This window comes from Psittacula echo (genome assembly GCF_963264785.1).
Source record: "Psittacula echo genome assembly, chromosome: 11".
Lineage (NCBI taxonomy): Eukaryota > Metazoa > Chordata > Aves > Psittaciformes > Psittacidae > Psittacula > Psittacula echo.
The window spans coordinates 18,501,984-18,526,066 of NC_137746.1; the positions used below are offsets into that span (position 1 = coordinate 18,501,984).

Here is a 24,083-nt window from a genome sequence, read left to right on the forward strand (position 1 = left end):
CCACAGTTTATGTTAAAAGCACACATTTAATGAAATTTAGAATTGATAGTGTTTCTGCTCCTCCAAAAGCAGAGGCACTGAAGTCAGAGCTTTACTTTCACATCATCTTTGCTTTGTCACATCTAATGCTTAAAAGAAAGTTTTCAGTACACTCAAAGAACAGTGAGGAAAGAAAACCAGAATTTATTTATTTTTTATTAGTATAGGCAGTGTGGTTAGGCAGCAGCTGCAGGCAGCTTCAAAGATACTAAAAGCCACATTAACCGCAGTGATGTTCAGAGACTGCTAAAGCTACATTAGTACATTTTCCCACGCAAGTATGCCTTGACAGGACATGTTGCAGCACAATCATGTATTGAATTGAACAATCATTTGTATGCTATGGATACATAATAGCCAGTTCCACTTTCTGAGAACTACTGGACTAGAGGTGGAAAACACTTGATCAGTGGTTGGCGAATTAAAGCTTTGTGAGCACAAGTAAGTTTTAGAAGTCTTTTTTTTCTTTTCAGATGTTTCTTACGAAGATGAGGAAAAATATGATGTTAGGAAACACAAAGAAATAAAACGGCACAATCTAGACAGCACTGCATCCAAATAAGCCCACCAGGTTCTATCATCTCTGATGCCTTCACCACCTCTGTGAATCAACTAAACTGTTGCTAGCAGAATGCCATCAGTTTAATAATGCTTATTATTTCTGTGTCCACTACAGTACACTCAGATACCAGTGTCTTTTTCTCTTGATACTGACTAAATACATCAGTTCCATGATGTAATGAACCAGCTTACTATTCTCTTTCAGATAGGATGGAAACATAAAACAATGTACTTGCACATGTTCCAGAATCAGTACATCTATTAAAACATCTGCTTTCTCAGTCACCTGGCTCACATATTTTCACTGCTCAGAAACTGCCTTTTTTCAACATATAATTTGAAATTCTGCACTCACACCATAATAATTGTGAAACAAACAAATAATAAATACATTAAAAACCTGCACACCCTGCTTGCCTGCTCTACTGCAGATCTCTTTGAAACAATCATCTGTAACACCCTTTCCTACCTTCCTCAACTATTCTTTAGCACAGAATTATAGTTGGTTTAGACTTTTATGTTAGACTTGGAACACAAAGCTTCTCACCTGCAGCATAAATTAGAATTCAAACCAACTCTTTCAGAGATAAAAGCTCTGCATTTGCTTAGTTTCCCAGAAAACAAAACAAAATCAAGTCATGGTATATTAAAAATACCCCTAAACTTGCTGCTTGTAATTAGGAATTATCAAAACAATTTTAAAAAAGAAAGCAGAACCTTCAAGCCCAAGTGATCAGCCCATGCAGAAGATTTCATTTTAGAAGGTGGTGAACAAGGATAAAACAAATAATTTGCTAAGGCTGGCTGAGGCTGACTGGGTAAACATGGAAAGAAAACGTGTTGCCTGCATTGTAGTCCTGATTTGCTTGGCATTTCACATATGCTGTCTCAAAAGACCATTTTGAGTTTTATTTCAGTCAGTCCAAAACATCATCTCGGGAAAAAAAAAAAAAAAGGTAGTAAGGAGATGCAATATAATGAACTATAATATGATAATCATGGTTTGGATTTCTGTCAAGTTTCTTGGAGTGTAAATGAGCATTTATCACAAATTTGCCCAAAACTAATAATTTACGCTCATTTCCGCAACAAGACAGACAAGACAGACATGATTCTCTTTCATTCAGCTCTCTGTTAACTCTGATTAATTACTTCACTTCCAAATTTCATTAGAAACATATTCATCTTTTCTAGGTAGCAACAACTGATATGCCGCATCTTGAAGTCTCATATTAGAAAAACTGAACATCTGCCCATTCCTTACATTCTACTGACCTCTAGAGACTGTATGTATATATGTATAGCACATATACATTATTTATGTGCATGTACACATACTAGAGCAATGTCATACTAGACTGACTTCAGAAAAACCTGTATGCAGTATTTGATGCTACAGTTTTTACTCAAACCACAAATTGTTCTTAGAAACATTGTCTTTCCTGTGTTTTCTAGACATGAAAACTTCTTGCTGTTTTTTCCCTTTCTTTTCTGTGTCCTTCCAACCCAAACACACCACAGCTTCCTTTATCTTTTATGTATAGAAGTAAGCTACAAGTATGAATGCAAATATTGAGATATTCCAGGTTTCATTTAAGCATGAATGCCTGCCAGGAAGGGAGTGCCACAAACCCAGAAGCTCCTTGATACTGAAAGATAGGCATTATTGCATGTAGGGAGAGAAGACAAGTCTCTCGCAACTCAGTATCAACACTCCCTCTCCTCACCAAATGAGAACACCTTCCAGCAGTCTCCTTGTCTCCATTTTGCTGCCAGGGAAAAAGCTGCACAAAAGTCTGGTTGGGTTTGACATTTAGATTGAACAGAAAGGGCTGAAGGAGTTGAATTTGTCAACTAAACCCTATTCAAAATAGACATTAATCCAATAATAAAGAGAAACTAGGGAAACAGACAAGACTATGTGACTCTATAACAATATTAGCATAACTGACATTGTTATGAACCCTTACTTGGTAATACTTTGTGGTCAAGTATCATAGAATCATAGAATAGTTAGGGTTGGAAAGGACCTTAAGATCATCCAGTTCCAACCGCCCTGCCATGGGCAGGGACACCCCACACTAAACCATGCCACCCAAGGCCTCATCCAACCTGGCCTTGAACACTGCCAAAGATGGAGCATTCACAACCTCCCTGGGCAACCCATTCCAGTGCCTCACCACCCTCTCAGTAAAGAATTTCTTCCTTATATCCAATCTAAACTTCCCCTGTTTAAGTTTGAACCTGTTACCCCTTGTCCTGTCACTACAGTCCCTAGTGAAGAGTCCATCCCCAGCATCCCTGTAGGCCCCCTTCAGATACTGGAAGACTGCTATGAGGTCTCCACGCAGCCTTCTCTTCTCCAGGCTGAACAGCCCCAACTTTCTCAGCCTGTCTCCATGCAGGAGGTGCTCCAGTCCCCTGATCATCCTTGTGGCCTCCTCTGGACTTGTTCCAACAGTTCCATATCCTTTCTATGTTGAGGACACCAGAACTGCACACGATACTCCAAGTGAGGTCTCACGAGAGCAGAGCAGAGGGGCAGGATCACCTCCTTCGACCTGCTGGTCACGCTCCTCTTGATGCAGCCCAGGATACGGTTGCTTTCTGGGCTGCGAGCGCACACTGCAGCCGGCTCATGTTCATTCTCTCATCGACCAACACCCCCAAGTCCTTCTCTGCAGGGCTGCTCTGAATCTCTTCTCTGCCCAACCTGTAGCTGTGCCTGGCATTGCTCCGACCCAGGTGTAGGACCTTGCACTTGGCATGGTTAAACTTCATCAGGTTGGCATCAGCCCACCTCACAAGCGTGTCGAGGTCCCTCTGGATGGCATCCCTTCCCTCCGGCGTATCAACTGATACTGAGGGCACACTCAATCCCACTGTCCATGTCACCAACAAAGATGTTGAACAAGACTGGTCCCAACACCGATCCCTGAGGGACACCACTCGTTACCAGTCTCCAGCCGGACATCGAGCCATTGACCACAACTCTTTGCGTGTTTTGCATAACAAAAAGCACTACCACAAAGACGAAATTAATGTGAAATTTTCAAGGCACATTTTCCAAATGAAAATACTTTGTATCACGTTTCACAGCAAAACATCCAGAAAACATACAGGGGGCTTTCTAATACTGCTAATGTTCTATAGAGAAGGACCACTCTTAAGATGCTTTCATATTTCATATTTTTTCATATTTCTATGATTCTATATGACTTTGTCCTTTAAAATCTCATGGACAAAGGGAAGTTCAGGAAGATTATCTGATTATTTTGGGGGTGGGAGAGGAATGACAAAGCTTTTTATGCAACATTTTACACTGTTATAACCACATTGCACATGATAAGAGATATAAACTCTATTTGTTTGGGAATCAGCTGAGCTACAGGTGGAATTCTATTAAATCAATATAAACTATAGATAGAAACAGAACTCTGTGTCTTCCAAAAACTGCATGCACAGATTAGGAACTGCACTGGCTAAATATATTTCACACACTACAGCTAAACCAGAACTTACATCCACTACTTTAAGTTACTCAGGAGTTACTTCAACATAAATGAGGAAAAAATGCATATCCAGGTCTCTTTCTTCAGAAGTAACATCCTTAAGATAACTTCATTGTCAAATCGTATTTCTATTTTCTTTAATTATTTTCATCCACCTTATATCAAATTTTAATGAAACTATCACAGTGACAGAACAAGTTATACAAAGGCATTTGAAAAAAGCTTCCATCATTAAATTACTCTTATCTGCAGTACATTTTCCCGTGTACAGACCCATGGTTTTATAGCTCAGTAAATTACTGCAAACTTCTAGGCATCCATTCCTCCTGTATTCCAATAATGTGAGACTAGGTATGTATTTAAAAATGGGTTTAAGTTAAAATACATATTCAGATTTATGTGTTTCTTTATACATACATAAGCATCCATAGATAAACCCAGAAATACAATATTGCTGCTACCGAGAAACATGGCATCAGGCTCAACTGTGGCCAGAATTACTTACCCTATTCAGCTAGTCTGAGCTTTTCATAGTGTACTCATAAACAGAATTCCACTACACAAGTATGCTTGCTTGTCTCTTTATGACTTTGAGAACTGAGAAATACAAAGATAAAAGTTTATTCCTTAGGGCTATATTGTGTCATAAGCCTTTAAACTGAATTTGCCAATGTTTTCAACAGGGAATTCTCTTTAGAAACTGATGACATATTACGATCTTTTAAACTAAATTACGTACCATTTCATTGAACTGACAAGTCTGAAAGTAAACTGAAGTAGGGAAGATACAAGAACATAATTCTGGTAATATTCTCTCACTGGTAACAGTCAGGCTTATTTTTCTGAATGACACAGAATTGTAAAGACATGAAAGTGCTCATGAACTTCTGGCCATGCCCAGCTGAGATGCACAGTGTTCAATATTGATTGCAAATTGTCTCTAAAGCCTTGGGAACTTCTAGGTTTGAGCATAAAAACACACAACTGTTCAGTAAATATGTATAAGCATTAGTGTTTCCTAAGCCACACTCATGAAACACAGACAGATTTCACTCCTTCCGCATACAAAGCATGTGGCCAGTTTTTTGAAGGTTAAGGAATTGCCTCAGTTTGTGCACAGTTGTAGGCATGCACAAATTCAACAATAAATTCAAGCAGCAGAACATTAAGGAAATCCCCTACTGGCAATGGCACATCTGTGTGAGAAAAAAAAACCATCAACCTAAAGCTTGTCAGAATAAAGTAAATTTGGAGTTCACACCCTCCAAACCCCATCAAAATACTAAACCCAAACTGCAATAAATAATCTCCAGTGCAAAGGACCTGGGAGATGATTTCAGAGATCTGCCACATGTTTTTTCTCTCTGCATTTTCTCCAATTATAAGCTGAAGCTGAATTTTCCTTACACAGGAAGCAGCAAACTGAATAAAACCATGATGCTATGTACTATAAAAGTCAGTTAAATATAGTAATTTTAATTCCACAACCTGAAATCTCTTCTCAAAAATGTCTTCAACTAATTCTTGTTTTTCATTTTTTTATTTAAGGTACAAATAGGTACAAACCAGGTGAATGTGGAGAGATCACATTTTTATTACGACCAGCCCAAGTTTTGCATGTTAATCCTACTTGACATGAAAACCTAGGATTAATAAGCCAACAGAACATTCATTACTGGTCTGAATTTGAAATCAGTTCTGGTTGATGATCACCTCCAAAAATAAATATTCCCACAGACAGAGGTCAGTGGTTGCCTGAAATTGCATCAGTTAGTGCCTGTATACTGGGATCCTCCATCCTTTGGGACTGCTTTATCACTTGACCAGATTAATTAATAAACCAGTACTTTTAGCACAGGCCATCTCAGCTTCCTACCCATGCATTTGCCGTTAGTTACTCTAGAATTTATTGATCCGAGACTCATCACAGGATTTCTCTCAGAATGTAAGCACAGAAGATGGTAACTCACAATTGTTCATAGCTAAAATATATAATAAAAATAAAAAAATAAAATGTATAAGTAAAAAAATGAACATACAAATCAAGAAAGAATGGATTTTTGCTAGTATGTTATGTGTTGATTTGGTAAGCTCTTACTATTCTCAGAGGAAAGCAACTTCACTGCACTGGAATTCTAATTTTGATTTTGCATGCATTTCACTTCTTAATTTATAATTTGTATTTTGCAAACGCATTAAAAAAAAAACCCAAATAAACCAACAGACTTTCAGGGAGACTCTTTCTGCCCTTCCTCTGAGAAAACATGTATTTGAAACAATCTTAATACTACTGATAGAATGTTAAAAGTGTAAGTGAAAACTAAAAGCCTTAAAAGACAGTCACTTGTCTCTCCATGTGCCTCATTTCAGCCCATGTATTTCTTCAGATTGAACAGACCTAGGATCATGATGTAAAAAATTATTGATCTAATATAATTAAACTACCAACAGCCTGTATAACCATTCACTTTGAGATTTTTCTTTGGATTTTGTAATCCCACTGCATTTCTTTTCCTCTATGAAGTAATCTTTCCTTTGCTCTTCAGCAACATCTACTGGAACATCAGTAAAATGCTGCTATTTCTATTAATCACCCATTTAATATCTAGTAGGGCAGAGTTAGCAAATGCCAAAAGGAGAGATAAATGATCCACAATTGAGATCTTGCATTCTGGGCTCAAAGAGGTCAAGTTAGCTTGTCTTCAACCTTCTAGTTTCCTGCCATTTCATAAGGAGCAATTTATTTGTGACTAATTTATATCAAAAGTCATCTACCATTTACACTTACACATACTTTAAGTCACAAATACCATTTAAAGTACCATATTACATCCAGGACTTCCATTTTTGTCAGGCAAGTTACTCATTTTCATTTTGATCCAACATGGTTTTAAATAGATCTGAAGCATACAAAGAGATGAAAAAATGCATAGGAACCTTTCTGAAGCTGAAAGAGGCACAATGGCAATTCCAATGCCAAATAATAAACAAGTTCAGCAAAACTATACTTAAAAAGTAAAAATGTCCACTACAAATCAGTGAAACAGTTACAAGTTCTTTTGTCTGATTTTAAGTCCTCAGAAAAAAAAAACCTGTCCCTTTAGATGAGGCTTAATATGTACTATTAAACACCACTGAAGGTAAAGTAGTAACATGCAAAGTCCCTCTGCACCGATGGGAGACAAGGCTTCCCAGGGGCTTGATCCCATTCAGCTGTGCAGTGGCTTCTCACTGCCTATCTTGTAAAATCAGCTACTGCAACTGTACACAAAGCACTACCACTGGATTTTGCAAGGTATAGCACCATGCATCGTACGTCTGCATGCAGGACCCAAGCCATTAGGGTAAACTGCCATAAAGACAAAAGTTCTCAAGTAAACATATTAATTTCCACCTGCAGTATGCTCATTTGTAGGTCTGCAACACTAAAACCTACCCATCACTGTTTACGACAGCTTATAAAGTTCGCTTTCCACAGCCCTGCTTTCAGAGATGGTTAACTAGTACTCTACTTTTACAAATAACTGATCACTGCAATATTATTTGCTTTCCCTTAAATCCCTAATAATGGTCTAACTATCCTTGACTGCTTGTTCACTTTCCAGTATGACAATGAAATTCAGAACATCACTGCTGCTCAGAATCCCTTCCTACTATTTGGTGTCTCAGTTTGCTCATACTGAGGGCAATTGTAAAATGTAAGAGCAGAAATGTGGGGAGAGAAAAAAAGGCACCAAAGCCAGTGAAGACCACAAACAGAAGTCCCAGCACTAAATATTCCAGTTGTGAATAAAAAGCACTTAATGAAATGTAACATTTAAAAAGTAATTAAAATTCTTTTGCTTTAGTAATCCCTATAGAACCTCAATGTATTTTTATAGAGGATAAAAGGGCATGTTTCCCCAAACCACAAACACTTTCAGCTATACAATTTTATGTTATCACAAGACTTAAGTTCATAAGCTTTGCCTAATAAATTAGCTCCTCTCAATAACTGTTAAACAGAAAGCCCTTTATTGTGATCCAAGTGTACTTGTGGACAGCACTTTCAGAGTTAACTCCATTTGACAACTGACATAAATCCATTATTCTAATTTGGTGATTGTTTTACTAAACAGAGATGCATTTTATGAGTTTTAGTCATGTATTTCATTCAGGATGCTACTTAATCTCAATTTACAAAACATAAACACAAAATAGGTTTTACAGTATGACTAAAAAGGTATAGCCATTCATCCGATGAAATCCCAGGCAAACAAACCATATTCACCTAGACCCAAACTCAGTGTTAAGATTTTTACCTTAGTAAATAAATAGTAAATAAGTACAATTAATTTTTAATTCAGCTGTTGCAGCCAAATTGCAGAATGCCAAGCTCCCCGAGGCTTGTAAGACTCTAAAGCTTTTCTTTTATTGAGATTTCAGCACTGAATGTAATCTTAAGCAAAGTCCAGCTTTCACAAAAGCTGGTTCTCTGATTTATTTTGATGCACAGAGAAAAGGGGGGGGGAAACAGTCATTCAGTGTGAATACAGCATCCTCCCAACCCCATTTCTAATTCAAATTATAGCACATACTTTACATTTTAAACAAAAGGAATCTGATACAACACGGATGCTGCCTCTTGCTGCAGTTGCTTGCCTCAGTTACAAAATGCTGAAAATCTACCGCTCTGACCAAGCCACTCCATAAAACATTCGGATTCAGGCACTTCTTACCTGCCTCAGTTGAAGGCTTCCTTCCCTTGTTAGCAGTATGAAGCATCCTCTAGCCTTCCCAATCTTCACCACCAGCCTCAAATTGCACAGCTAAGTCCCTTTTTTGCAAGAAAACGCTTATTGAAAGTGATTAGTTTTTGTTGTCCCTTTAAAGTCCCTCCTGCGGGAAAGAGCAGGGGAGCGATGTGACGCCACCTTTTAATCTTTTGCAAGAGTGAAAAGGCAGAAAAGGAGCGCTCGATCAAACTGAGCTTCACACATGACTAAAACTCGCCTGAGAGGCTGCAAGCTCTGGCTAAAGCACCACTAGGCGTAAGTGTAAGAACAGAGAAGAGGGGAGAGTCAATGAAATGTGACAACGTATGTGCATCAAAGACAGGAAAAGAGGGAGAGAACAATAAGAGAGAGATCGAGACAGCAATGAGAGAAAGAGAAAGAATGAGAATGTGAGGGAGAATAAGCATAAAGAAAAGATAGGAGAGTTTTGAAGCAAAGAATTCACAGAATAAAGCCAAAGTGTCTGGCAGCTTCTGTTTTTATCTCAGTGAGCATGACATACTGCCTCTCTCATTTAGCAACATACTCTTGTCTCTTCCAGGTTTGAAAACTGAGATAATCACAATGTGTGCCTGGTTTTGCCTGATTGGCATACTTGTGTGCAGTATACCTGAGATTCCCCTCAACCATCTTCGAGAGATGCATTTATGTGCAATGAAGTTCATATATTCATTAGGAAAGATGCCTTCCCCCACCCCCAAACCTCAGGAGCTGCTAATTTCCTCACCAATTTACAATATAGTTTCACTGGCAGATGGAATTCTACTTATAACTACTAACAAACTGCAGCTGATAAACAAATGACTGAACAAATGTTTAATGTTGATAACTGAGTTTTCATAGCAACAAAACATATTAGCATTGATAAATGCATGTTTAAAACAAAAAGGTATTATGGACACTTTCTTCTGTTTGTCTTCTTATTTCTATATGAAGCTGCACTAAGTAGTAGAAGAAAAAATGTGACCCACAAGTAACATTTTAAAGGAACCCATGAGAGACCCAATCACATTTCAAATTGTTTTAAAAAAGGCAATTAGGAGCTAAAAACTACATTTAGAATTTTATATTCAATTATGAATTCCTACTCATTTAGAAAAGGTTCACATGTAACTCCTCAGACAAGTAGGGTTCATTTTCACACAAGATGTGGGGGGTGGTGGCAAGGGAGGGTTGTTTGTGTTGTTTATGGGGTTTTCTAACTACATACAGCATCTGTAACATTAGGACAGCTTCTGTCATTTGCTTTGTTTATACATTTTACCTTTTTAAGGTAAAGGCAATCAGACTTTCAGCCAACTGGCAACTGGTCAGCCAGCCAAAAGGCGTAACACTGGTCTCCAGAACCAGCACAAGTCCACAATCAGCCTTGGATATTACATGGAGATACAAGGTTAAGAGAGCAGCAGGAACATAGACAAATTGGCAAAAGAACATATATTTTCTCTTTGCTGCAGCATCCCATCTGGGCCTCTCCTTGGATCCCAGCATCTCAACTCTATTAGGGAAAGGGAAGGACTATGTCAGTGGCATAAGATTCTGGAAATCTGGATCTAGATCTCAACTGTAGAGCATGTTGGATAATGCAAATCACACAGGGCTACATTTAGGCATCCATGTTTTATGGTACGCAGCTAGTATATAAAAAAGAAGTTCCAACAGCTCTACATAACTTGGTATCTTTTTCTTTCAGGATTTTCCATTCCAGAGAGGACATTATGAATACGAGTTCACGAATGATTATCAGGGAATGAGTGGCCAACTTCAACACTGAGTACTTACATATGATTGTGCAAGAAATTTTACAAGAATTGATGTTTTTCTGTGAATGTTATACCCCAGAATGTCCCCACAAACCATCACATTAAGCTTTGAGCAGCCAGAATCCAGTTTTCATATTTGTAAAGGAAAACTTGCAAAACAACTCTAAGCTTGCAAACTGTCTACTCCACACTTACTGCTAAATTTGTGATTGCTTCAGTGCTTCACCTCTTATTTTTTGTCCCTTGGGGGTTAGCAATACATTTACATAAATATGGACCCATTAAAATCAGATTCTCACTAATCTTCTTGAGCAACCTTCATTAGATGAGCTAAGAGTAAAATTTACCACAAGGAAAAAAATATTCAAAAGAACACTGAGCTTTTAAACCTCTCTCCGTATGTGTATCAATACAGCATTAGCCTGACCTAGCAATGGAGCATTTTGTGTGACGGTTTACATCAAGTATTTCTCCTTGCTCTGTTGGTGTAAGGAATCTAATCGAAACAGTGTAGCTGCTTTAAAGGCCTTCTGTTATCTCTTCCAGACATGAAGGAAATAACCACCACCTGAAGGTTCAGGAGGACAAGAGGAGGAAGGAGAAATAGAGATCCATGTGTTCAGATACTGCAATTTTTTCCAGAGTATGATTAGTAACTGCTGTAATGGAAGTGTCTAGCTACCTTTTAAAAAGAAAAAAAAAAAAGCAAGTTTATAGAAGAAGTCACTATAAGAAGTTCACTCTATCTATGCAGCGTGTCCATAGGCACATGCCTACGCACACTTAAAAATTAGTAACAGGAACAATGAAGTAAGAGATCTTTCCTGGCTATTTCCCACTTCATTTTGTATTTCTCACTCTTATTGGTAAACTGCTTTTCTTGTGGAAGTCCTGATAAGCAGTTTCCTCCTATCTCACAATGTACTAGATTATACTGATGACAACAATTCTCAGAAACCACAAACACATATATGCCTACTTCTAGAAGTATTTATTCAGTCTCACAAGCTTATCTACACATTAACAAGGCAATCAAACCTCTCTATTTACATCCAGGGTCAACAAAACACTTGAGAGCATGCACGCAGTTTGTTTGTTTTCATGAAGGATATGAGATTGTGTGGCTAAAACTAAGCATAAGCTCAAATACTATACTAAATAAATTCTTTTCTACAAGAATTGACCTTGTATTTGAACTAAAAAATGTTTGGACACTGAACTGCTTGAGCCCTGACAGCTCCAGTGAGCAAAGCAGGTTATTCTCCTATGGAAGTAAGTTATTCTATAAATCAGCCACATTTCTGTAAGACAAGCTAGGTCTCTGACGAACAGGAATGCAAAACTGTATTTTACTGCCATTAAATGTGCTTCCACTTCAGCTTGCCCAAGCAATGCTCCAGTAGCACACAGGCACCACACCACAGAACATTATGAAGTAACTACACAATGCAATGTACCAGTAATGACATTTTGTGCAGAGATATAAATAACTGATTTCCAGCCCATTTTTTATACTTTCAATATTACAGAAAAAACAACTAATCAGAGCTTTCCCTCAATCTTACCTGAGGAAGCCAAGTCAAGTTTAATCACAGAAAACTTCTTGATCCCTTCTCTACTCTACTAGAAGTGTGGATCATTCCTCTGAGGTCTAGGTTTTCATCAGCCTGCATGCAAATGCATACTCTATGTCTGGCACTTAAAACTTGCATAGCAATAGAGCAGTGACTAATATTCAACACGTTGTGTTGTTTCACTGATGCTGAATCCCCCTCCCACAGCTCCCTGCTGGGAAAACACAGTGGTAGTGTTACCTAGAACATGGAGCGTTAGGGCAGCAAATAATGAGGAAATTATGTGGCAAAAGACTGCAGAAGTACTTGTGCCCATTCACAGGACTACTGGCCAGAAACACTCATTGCCTACGTATCCTTTGGAGCTGAATGAAAGCCTCTAGCTAGGCAAAAGAGCTAATGACCACTTACCAATATCCTTCTGTTCCACATCTAGCAAAGGCTTTTTCTCTGCCAATTATCTAGTTGAAAGGCACAGACAAAGAACTAATTTTTTTTTGTTTTTGTTTCTTCTTTTTCAGACCTGTAGAAAGATTGTCTGCAAGCAGGTTTTTCTTCAGTTATACTGGTTGGCTTAATAAAACATACCACCTTTTCCCCCCACAAACCTTGCTTCAATAATAACTTTGGATCTTTCTCTTACACCACAACCACTATAAAAGTAGAATGACACTGTGAGGCCTTTCATCCCTCCCCAACCACCATTCCCTGGACTGCGATCCTGCAGATCACTGCTCAAAGGAAATACAACAGAGTAGAACAAGGGCTAAAACAGAGGCAGAACGAAAATCCTCTGTCTTATATTGTGCATACTTAACTTTCCAGCACTCAATTTGCAACAAGAAATGAAACTGGTGCAGTAAAAGAAGTATCACAATCAGACATAATTTTACTGGTGAGAGGCACAAGGTAAAGACCTTGCCACAGGCATAAGCTCCATGTAACATCCTGGCAGAGTGAAGGAATACATGTGATGCTACTGCTGGTATGAATTATAAAACCACTTAAATACTGCTTTTTGAGCACAACTGAATACATGTGATAGCTCATTATAAATTAAATTGTTTATGACCTTCATTTGGTCCAAACACTACAAGCTTACTCACTATATGCATGGTTGAACAAATTTATCTGTGACTGCTGGTGCTACACGATAGACGAAATAGCCAAGTGTCATGCAAGGGAAACAAAGAGAAAACACCAGCAGAAGCAGCTTGTCATTTGGCTCTGAGTCATAGGGATCTCTTAATGGCTACTGAAAGTAATCTTTGATTTTTATCACTGTCACTTCAGTAAGTGATAATAACTAATACATCAGTTGGGTTTTGTTTATATAGTTAATTTTTAGTTTTCTCTGTTTCATAGAGTAAGTGTTAATATATTATGAAATCTGTCATTTGATAAATGAACAGAAATAAGTACTTCCGTAAATTTTGCTTGACAGAAGTACCAAATATGAGATAATCAGTAAGCTCCAGGTTATTTTGGAATACAAATTTCAAAGCACATGCAATTCTCCCCTTTCCCCTTCCCCCATTCTATTTACTTGTAAAACCACAGAGGAATATGCACTAAAATGACATTTCAAAATTCAGACTTCTGTGTCACCAACTTGTACTAGTGTCTGCTTCGCGTATTTCTGTTTAGAAATCTTGCTCCAACTATAACTCTGAAGACAGTCACGCAAACTGAGGCCCTTTAAGACTGCCATCTGTACATCAAACAACTCCTGAGGTATCTCCCACAGAAGAGTTACATTTTTTACAACAGCAGTAAACAGATTACCTTCATCTCTGCCTAAATGGCAGCCAGTTCACATAAGCCTCCTGTGCCTCACTTAACATTAGGGATGGAAAGAATAACTTACCTTCAAGGTACAGATCTGCCTGCCATGATTTCTTCCTAACATGGGCAGGGAGATCCTTTACACTGTATAGATAAGTTCTGCTTGCAGAGACAAAGGCCAGCTTCCAGGAAAGAGCTGTATGGCTCATATCGGATTTTCTCCACTACTAGGTAATTTAAGTTCCCTACATGAAGTACAAATCTACAGAGTCAATAGAGTACATAGCTTCACAGAGCGCACAATTTATCTTAAGAGTACTGGGCAACACACTTAAAAACTTAACAAAGCCTAGTTTTATTGCCCAGTCCTCTGAATTAATATTCAACATTCATGCCTTAAGTATACCCTCGAGCATTCAGCATTTCTGTGAGCCACAGCTTTGAAGATGTGTTGGTTTCCTGTGCACTAGCTTGACCTATATTAAGGCTGACTTCTATTCTGAGATTCCTCCTGCTGTGAGTTCAGTTCCAGATGCTATATACATTGCTTTGCTATGCCTATGATACAGATGCCAAAAAGCAGAAGGATATCAACCAATTAGAAGGCCGCTGCTGTCATTCCCTAAAACCCAGGGCTCATCAAGAAACCATGCTTTTTGTGAGCTGATCTTGGCACAAGCTTATTTCCCTGATAGTGTGGAAGCACGTAACCAGATCTAGAAACCTCCTTAAATTATTTGTTGTTATGTCAGGACCCAAAGAGCTTCTGACTGGCCTGGAGCTGAGCTTGAGCTGTGCCATGCGCAAAGGATGCCTAAAACGCTTTCAAATGGGGAAGGCTTCCCTGAGGAGGAAAATAAGCCTGCAAGAGGTGGCCAGAAAAAATGAAGTGCGGAGCAAGGGAGAGAAAACAAGAGAGTTATTAAAGAACAAAGTTCCAAAATGAAAACAGAAAAACAGCTCTCCATCTCTAATGCAGGGCACAGGAAAAGAAATGGAAAACAGGGATAAAGTCTCACTTTTTAACACTCGCTCCTGTTTACTCATGTCACGATCACAATTTTTGCACCAAACCTCCAGTTTTCTTATTTATAGTGCAAAGGTCTTACAGGATTAGGTCTTACCCTACTAGTAACACCTGGCAATTCATTAAATGCTTAAATGCTTCAAACTGCTTCACATAATGCAGAACCATATACTATACATGCACCTACATATGACACCTAAAATTCCACTTATCTCATGAAGCAGAATTATAAAGGCCTCTAAGTCCACTAGGTCAGCTGAAAGCCCCCCTAGAGATTCCTGAGGACTTCCATTTCTGCACATATATAACAGACCCATAACAAACAGTTAACTTTACACCAAGTTACCACAGCAGTGATGATGCAATCACCACTGGCAAGATTGCTACGCAGGCAGTACCATAACAATAGCATATAAAAACAACTGCTCAGTCCCTACTTGCTGCCTGCATATGTGCAGGTCCTACTTACAACATGAGTCAAGAGGGGTTTTTATTAAACAGTTTCACACTGTATCTATGCTATAACTCAAGCAAGTGAGCAGCTAGGAGAAAGGGTGGGTAGTTTCAAGAAAGTCTGGTTTACTCTGGTGAGGTTCGGAAGAAAGTAAAATTCCACCAAGGAGGCTTGATATGGCATTTATAAGCTCTCTCGTAACACTTCTGTTGGCACGCCATCAGCTCTCAGCAGGCGTAGGATATTGGTTTTGAAGAACCTTTGGTATGAACCAGAACAGCTGCTCCTGTCTTTATCCCTGTCACACCACTAACAGGCAACGCACACTGAAGCAAAAGGCTGAAAAAAAACTTTGGTAAATGTAAAGTACTGATGGGAATGTTGAGAACAGCAAGAACTTGACATGATTGATTCTTGAGAACTTTAAGACACAGTCTTTGAAGTAAATTGCTAAAAAGCAACAGAGATGTTCAAAAAAGTGTATTTATATTAAAAGTTCTATAAAGGGTGAGGATGGCATTACATTAGAAATGACTAAAAATTAAAAATATAAATGCACATTTAGTTTGGTTTTTAAGACAACTGTTTCACAGTTCTGAAATGCAACTACATCAACATCATGAATAGCAAGATGTGGATTTTTAAGTATGTTAATTTTCATAAAAATAGTCATAAGCATCTTGCTGTATTTAAAAAAAAAACAAACTAAATTTAAGAACATTCAGTATTTTTTCCTAGATCCATTTTTTCTTTAGAATACACAGATTTTGATTCCATGGAAACTCAGTTGAGGCTGTGTCACTTCTTCCACTCAGCAGACTAAAACCACTAGTGAACTATCTGGCTCTTATTAGAAATACTCTTCAACTTCATGAAGTCAGAGATATTAGAGCAAAAGTTTTCCCATAAACAGCTTCCGACAAGTGACAGAAGTAGTTAAAGAAAGAAGTGTTAACTGTTTTTACTCTTAATAGTTTTCAGCCAACCAGTTTATTACAGCCATTGTCATTTTTTTGACATTCTCTCTCCTGTGACAATCACAGAAGCAATTCAAAACTTTTCTTATCAGCCAACTCTCTTTCACAATAACCTGATTCTTACTTGTGAAATCTGGAATAAAATGGTACAATTTCAGATGCTGAATACCTAAAAACCGCTCCAGAAGCTGCCAGGAATAGATATGAACCACACTTTATAGTATGATGGAGTCACCACACACATTTCCTGGAAAACTCTCATCTCTATGCACAACATCAAATGCAGAACATTTAAAGGATCCAATATTGGGGAAAAAACCTCAGACAGACCATCTCATAATGCTCAAATTGTTTAATAACTTCTATTTTGTCTATGAACCTCCTTTTTTAAAGACTTTTGAAAACAGCACGTTTGTGAAGGTACTTTGCAAAACTCTATTGAAGAGATCAGGGAAGGGTATAACATTTTCAAAATCCCCACCCACCCAATAAGAACTTTTTCAGCTTCTTCCCCTCCCCCCCAAAAAAAAACAAAAAAACAAAACAAACAAAAAAAACCCCTCCATTTTCTCTATTAAAACTGTGCTTATTGACCTCAGTGGGAAAATGTTTGGATCCCTGATAGAATTTTATACAACCTTAGGAGAGATTTTCTGCCAATTAAGGTTTCAAAGTAACTATAATAATGTAAAGCACTACCATGCTGTTGTGATTTTGTTTTTAAAATCATGCAATACATAAGTCATAAAGGATGCTTTAAACATTCTTCTGCCTTGCTCCATCATTATCACCTAATTTTTGTCTCAACTCCAACAGGTTTTCAATTCACCAAATTCACAGAGCATTGACATCAACCTGTACATGTTCATGTCAAAGAAGAAAAGAAACAACTATGAATATATAGTACTGTGAATCTCGTTTTTAAAATGCTTTTCAGTTTGATAAGAATTAGACAAACCCATTCTATCATCATAAGTAATGTCTGATTCAAGGCCTAAGTAGTTACAATACATTTCCTGGTATTCACCAGAATGGAAACATTTCTTCATGCTTGCCAAGAAGCCCTTTAAGACCAACGAAAGGGGGTTATTGAAATACTTTCAACATCTGCTGAAGCTTAAATCTCACAAGACCTCCTAACTTTACCATTAAGGTCGCAGTTAGAAACTGCTAGTGCGGGATAAGCCACCTGACACCGAACACGAACACACACGCGCATTTCTCTTATGTGTCCTACTGAAACAACGTCCGCGCCAAGCGCTGGCCCTCCGAAGCTGGGAGCCAGTCCGAGGAACTCCGAACGCGGCCGATGCAGGGCTCCAACCGCGTCTGGAGCGCACGGAGCAGCCCTGCTGAGACGGGAGGGCAGGAGGGGCAGCGGCCTCCCCCCACCGTGTGGTCTGAGGGGCACCTGCGCGGGAACCGTGAGGACCCCGAGAGCCGCAGCGGCTGCGGGGCCGGGCAGAGCTGCCCCGCCCCAAAGTGACCACCGCCACGGCGGGGCCGGCCAAACGGCAGCGGTGTCAGGCACTAGGTCCGTACCGCGGCCACGCCTGTTGTGACACCCGGGACTCACTGGAACGGCAGCTGAGGAGTATGGCAGCGCTCAGATTATCGAGCCACAAACACAGCGCTTCGCCCCCAAAGCCTTCCACTTGAATTTAGGTTTCACATCGCTATACAGGTGGCACCTACGCAGAGGATGCGGGGCCACTCTCGGTATTTTCGCACTCACGGGAGCGCCGAAACTCCTTTAAGGAGGAGGCTCTGCAGATAAAGGTGCTCGATCCAACACCCCGAACCAGAACTCCTGCTTCTCCCGCCCAACCCAGCTGCGCCGGCCCCCTCAGCACTTGACCGAACTCGATGCTGGAGGAAGGGTGCAGATGCGGTAGTTGTTCTTCACTCGGACTCAAGCCTCAGGCACAGCCTCGCTCCTGAGGCAATCCCTACCCCTCAGCGAGCCCCAGCACGGCCCCTCTCGCACTCACCCTCTCGGAGGGGCGAGAGCACAGCCGAAAAGCCCCGCGAGCTCCCCGGCACCGTCCTGCTACGGCCGCGTTACAGCCCTTGTGGAGGGGGCGGCGCCCCTGAGCCGCCCCCGGCCCTTTTACCGCCGGGCGGCCCCACACAAGGTGCAGCACTGACCTGCGGACGGGGTTGGGGACCGTCCCTGCGCTGCCTGCCCCCGCCGCGGGCCGCGCTGGCCTCGCTCAGCGGCGCCGGGAGGAGCGGACGCGCTCCTGCTGCGCACCCCTCACGGGCACGGTGAGTCGCGTGCAGTGTCCCTCAGACACAAGCCGGGCCTGCACCTCGCCCGGCTGAGGGGAGGCCGCTGACGGCGGGCGGGGGCCTCCACGCACTGCCCCGCCCCGAGCCTGACACGCACCTGAAGCGGGTTTTGCAGCACCGGGCTTTTCTTTGGAACAAGGGGAAAATGCACGTCGGTGCCACGAGAAGGTGGCACGAGGAGACCCGCGAGCTCGTGCGGGAGCCTGGCCCGCCACTCGCTGAGGTGAACTCGAGGAACGCTTGGCTGCCAGCAAACGCGTGCCGCTGGACGCGGTGCACCACGGGCATGTGCGCAGCCCCCAGGACGGCCCTGCCGAGGGAAGCCCACAGGAGGAGAGCGGTGCTTGACATAAACCAGGGCTGGCAGTGTCTGAGTGGAGAAGGGGCTTCACAAAGAAGAGAGCAGAGAGTGCCCTCGGATACCGGTTGCGCTGTGCTGTGCGATGAATACCTGAACAGCTCGGCAGGGCTCGCAGATCAAAAAGAGATGCCAAAGGGCTAACACTAATGGCAATCCTGTCTCGCCACAGTCATCAGCGTGACAAGGCTGATGCTGTAGGTGCCTGAAGAAACACATCTTTTATTTTCTTAGAGAGCCAGGTATAGGCTGTGGGCTTTGCTCATGCATAAACCCCAAAATTAGCACAACTGATAGCTGCTAGTAATGTGAACAATTAAGGTGCCTACTTTTCACTTTAGATTAACAATTTTAAACACGGGATTCCAGTGAATTTTTAGCTACATCTGAAGAAAAAAACTTTTCATGAGAGTTGTGTAAGAACTGAAGTCTTTAAATGAAGTCAAATAACACCTTATTAAAATGTAGTTGCCCCATTACCCACTCGATTAAGATTCAGCACGACTAAAAATCATTAAAAGCACACCAAAAAAAAAAAAAAAAAAAAAAAAAAAGTAGGAAATTGAACAACAGAGGGAGACAGGGACACACCGAATCAGTACACATTCCAAAGAACAATATGCAAACATTGAAATGTTTTTGCTTTGGCTACAAAGACCTAGCTCAACATTTGCCTGTTTCAGCCTTTAAGCAATGCACACACTTGGAATCTTAGCCAGCTCCCTATGGCCTCAGAGTGGACTTTGCTGTTTTCCTAAGCTGTATATTTCATACCTCCACATATGCATACACTGGATCAGCCTCCTCTGTACCATGTGTGCTCATGAGCCTTACACCTTTGGGCATGCTTGCTGTATGAGTGCAAAGAGATGCCACTGCATCACCTACTTGTTCCTGGGAAAAGACTGTTACTCTAGGCAGTAAAATAAATAATAAGAACCCAAACGAACCAAACAACCCTTCTGGGAAGTAAGGCTGCACTCCTCCCCCTGCCTACCTGCACAGGTGATTGATGTTACCTGCTCCCATACCACCATTCCCCGAGTGGAAAGGCAGGTTGCATCTATTTCATTTATTAAGTGGATAATGACTCCTGTGCTGTCCTGCAGCCAAACAGCAAATACAAATTATAATGTACAGGCCAAGCAACTTCCTTGGATTCTAGACACATTACTATGCGTAATTCCCTTCTTAATGGTTATAAACAGACTAGAGCAAGATACAAAAATAACATTCTACACAGAAGCATGATTATAATCAACTATGTATGACATGTCTGTGCCATTTGGGTTAACTTTCAACAGCATTCTAACACAGCTTTTCATTTTTCAGGTAATACCTTGCTTCAGTAATTTTATTTCAAAGTGGAAAATACCACCTAAGGTCACAACTACTAACACAGCTATAGAAGTCATCCCAAATACAAAAAAAATAGCTTTTTGTTTGCAGTAGGGACCCCCAAAAAACCACAGGGCTGGTACTGACAACTTATTTCTTGTGCAATGACTGGAAAATAAACAATATTGGTTTTGTTCAGACAAGTTACATTGAGCTCCTGGGAGTCGGTGTGTTAAAGCACGCAAAATCCATGACTCAGAGCTTTGGAGATCAAATCGCATCTCAGTTTGAGATTCACTGCTGGAACTTGGGAAAGACAATTATCTTTGATGTGGTCAATTTTTTTCTATGCATATAATGGTGGTAATGATACCTCATAGGACCCATTTAGGGGTTTAATAACTGATATTTACGCAAAATTCTCAAGTTGATAATTATGATTACTTAGTTGTGTTAACCTAATACATATGTAAGAAAACAGTATTAATGTATTCCCAAAGATGCCACATGGCCAAGTGCAGTTGTTCCTCCCCTGCCAAGGAGTGATGTTCAGATGACATTATGGGTACTTGACAGGAAAGGTATGGCACAGTGCCTTAAAACTTATAATGCATGAAACTACACTAGAAAAGGAAATGCTAGAAAGAAAATATGCTGGTACAGTTCTGGAATGCCTTAAAAAAGCCCCATTTAGAGTCAGTCTGAATTGGTTAGAATTAGCATTGTGATTTGCTAGCTCTGTGTTGAGCAGCAGTGGTGCTGGGGGGGTCAAGGAAAAAGCAGCAGGAGTGCCAGCAAGGCAACCAGGAAGCAGCTGCAGCATCCTGAGACAGAGGAAGAAGCAAGGAGGTAGCAGGAGTCCTGGTGGGATGGGAGGACGCTGAGAAAGATCCAGGGAAAGAAATGTCATTGCCAGTTTTCTCAGGTAATGTTTCACCCCGACAAGACACAGAATCATTGCACTTGGTACAGTCCTCCTCAAAATAGAGCAAGGTTTTATTCTAGCAAATATGAATACATTAGGGAAGTGAATAATTGAGAAGACTTTAGAAGGCTCCAGGAAAAGAAAAATCCTGTAAACAAGACTGAGCAACAAGTTTTTGAAAGAATCCTTTTGTTCCCAGCACAATGCTCCCAAAATCTGCTTCTTCAGAACAGTATTCATTTAAGAAAAAAAAAAAGAAAAAAGGAAGAGCTAGCTAAAGCGAGAGCTGAGAACCCATTTTATGGAAAAAGCACTTTAAAATCATTTTCTTACTCCTCAGATTTTATGTACCTGTGCCTGGAAGTACAGTGCCCACACTCCTAAACACTGGAGCTTCTCGGCCTTTCCTGTTTTGCATGCTTTTTACCCTACCTGAAACAGCATTTCCTAACAGGTCCAGCACAATTTTGTAGTTAGCAAAAACCATTCCATTGATTGGCCTGTCAGTGGCTAATGGACAACACACCTTGTACAGTCTGTGCTGGTGCTTATAGGCAGCCAACTGGTGAAAATATATACACCTCTTAGGTGCAGCTCGCTGCTTGGAACACAGGTAAATACAGCTGTTGGTAACAGTGAATGTTCAGCTGCAGTTAGGAATAATAGGTTCTCAGTTTCAAGTAGGGCAAAGAAACACATGGTCCATTTCCCAGAGGAGTTCTCAGAACAGCAGCTATCTGCCTGTGGCTGGTGGTACCTTCTGCTGAGGCTGGAATGATGTGCAGAAGAAGCTACAGGCTAAGGCTTTTGAGGGCATGGTAAGAGATGGATGAGATGACAGCACCAGACCAGGACAGGAGCATGTGTGGCTCAGCACTGGTGGGCTGGAGACTTGCAGTGACGCTTCAGTCTTATGGGAACTGACTGGCAGCGCCTGCATCATGGGATAGGAGGATCAGCTTTCCACTGATCAGATCAGAATGAAGCTTCAACATCTTAAGGATTTCCTTAACAAACAAAAAGGGACCGCTATTAGCATATGAAACAAAAGCACAGGTTTCATTTTATTAAGCAGTGTAGGAAAAAAACCCACTAATACCTACACTTCTTGTTCCTCTGGTGGACTTCCAGAATAGCCCTGAGGCTGTAATGATTATTGCCACCTTTGCTAATGATTATAGCCATTCTAACTCTGTCCAGAAAAGGCAAGACTGGTGCTTCAGCTTGTCACAGTCCATTGCACCTAGAAATGTCAACACTTTAAAATTGTCATACATTCAAAGTATTCTATGACTCTTGAAGAACAGGCACAATAGCAGTAATAAAGAGGAAAAAGGAAATTCTAGTCTCTATAACGAAGACCAATGGCTCTAGAAATCAAACATTAACATTGGCACATTTTTACTCTGTCTCTCTCAGAAAATCTGCTTCTGTGTCAGTCGTTCCTTCAAATACTTAGTTACCTAGGGACATGCAAATCTGTGTGAATCTGAAATCTGTGAATCTGAAATTCCGACAAGTTTCACAGAAGATGAGTAAGGAGCCAACAACCAAAGTTGTTGTCCCTACTGACAGAAGGGTTTTGACACAATCCAAAATATCAGACCTGGCACATTGGTCAACAGGATTCTAGCAATGTGCACTAGTTTACAACTAGTAATGATCTTAAAAGTTCTCATTTTCCTTTCTCTAATACTAGCACCATTTATCTCACTGTCATTAAGTCTTTACTGAGGTAAACTTGTTTCTAAACTCTCTCCAAAACCCTAAAAACCGTTTCTGCAGCCTGTTACAACATATCTCTCAAAGCAAAAATAAAATAACTAGCTTAAAAGAAACAAACCAAAACAAATTATTATTAATGTGTATGTTTTTTGGCTGCAGTCAGTAGAAGGAAATGCAACTTACTGTAAAGTGAACTACAATTAAACATATTCACAGCATTCAACATATTAGATGACAAATCTAAGATAAAAGGGACATTTAAGAGAATGATTTCCATTGTCTGTGTTCCAGTATGTTCTCCATGTTCAAATGTTGTCCGTCTGAAAATATCATACTGACATGGAAGCCCACGGAGATTCCTTCTGGGGCACTTACAAGTTTTCTATTAATAACTACTGAAATACAGTGACTTACTGCAATATTTTTATACAGTGCTCTTCCTACTTTGAAACTAAATCCAAAACTACACCATGAATGAGCAACGTAAGATGCGCCCTGAAGGGCTGTAGTGGTGTGTGTGACAATCTCGCTTCCCCAGAGGTGAAGTATGTGATATCCTCAGTAATTCCAGTCTCACCCATCTACAAAGCTAATGCCTATTCCCAGGGCAAAAAATCACATATCCACACATGCTTTTCATGTGCTATGGGACCAACAAAAGCTAAGCAATACAAAACTCCATTTTTCAAGCATACATAAATCAAAACCTAAATGTAGAAGAAATGGATGCAAATAAATTAATCTGAAAGAAAAAACTTAAACAGGTCTAAGACTGGACTTCTAGTATGTCTATTAGAAAACACAGTGAGGCAGGCAGTCAAGTTAGGTTTCACTGACTTAGAGGCAGCAGGCCCATTGACTTTAATGAGGCCAGGATTTCAGTAGGAATTTGATTTGGGAAAATCGCAGTAGTGTTTTGGCAGGATAGTGCAGGGCAGACTGCTACATGACTGAAGGGGGCACATAAAAGTGTACAGA

At 40.3% G+C, this 24,083-nt stretch overlaps 1 protein-coding gene across 5 annotated transcripts in view; it reads right to left on the reverse strand.

Annotated features, from left to right (window-relative positions):
• TENM2 (teneurin transmembrane protein 2) overlaps positions 1-24,083 on the reverse strand; it is a gene marked incomplete at both ends in the record, with an annotated part of 540,785 nt that overhangs the window by 362,058 nt on the left and 154,644 nt on the right. For 2 of the 5 annotated variants that reach the window (XM_080627347.1, XM_080627346.1), the window contains one exon: positions 8,831-8,876. The exons of the other annotated variants lie outside the window; for them this stretch is intronic. In XM_080627347.1, the coding sequence (XP_080483473.1) occupies positions 8,831-8,876 (46 nt within the window). Of the gene's footprint in view, positions 1-8,830; positions 8,877-24,083 lie in introns of those variants that run through there. 5 annotated transcript variants of the gene reach the window in all.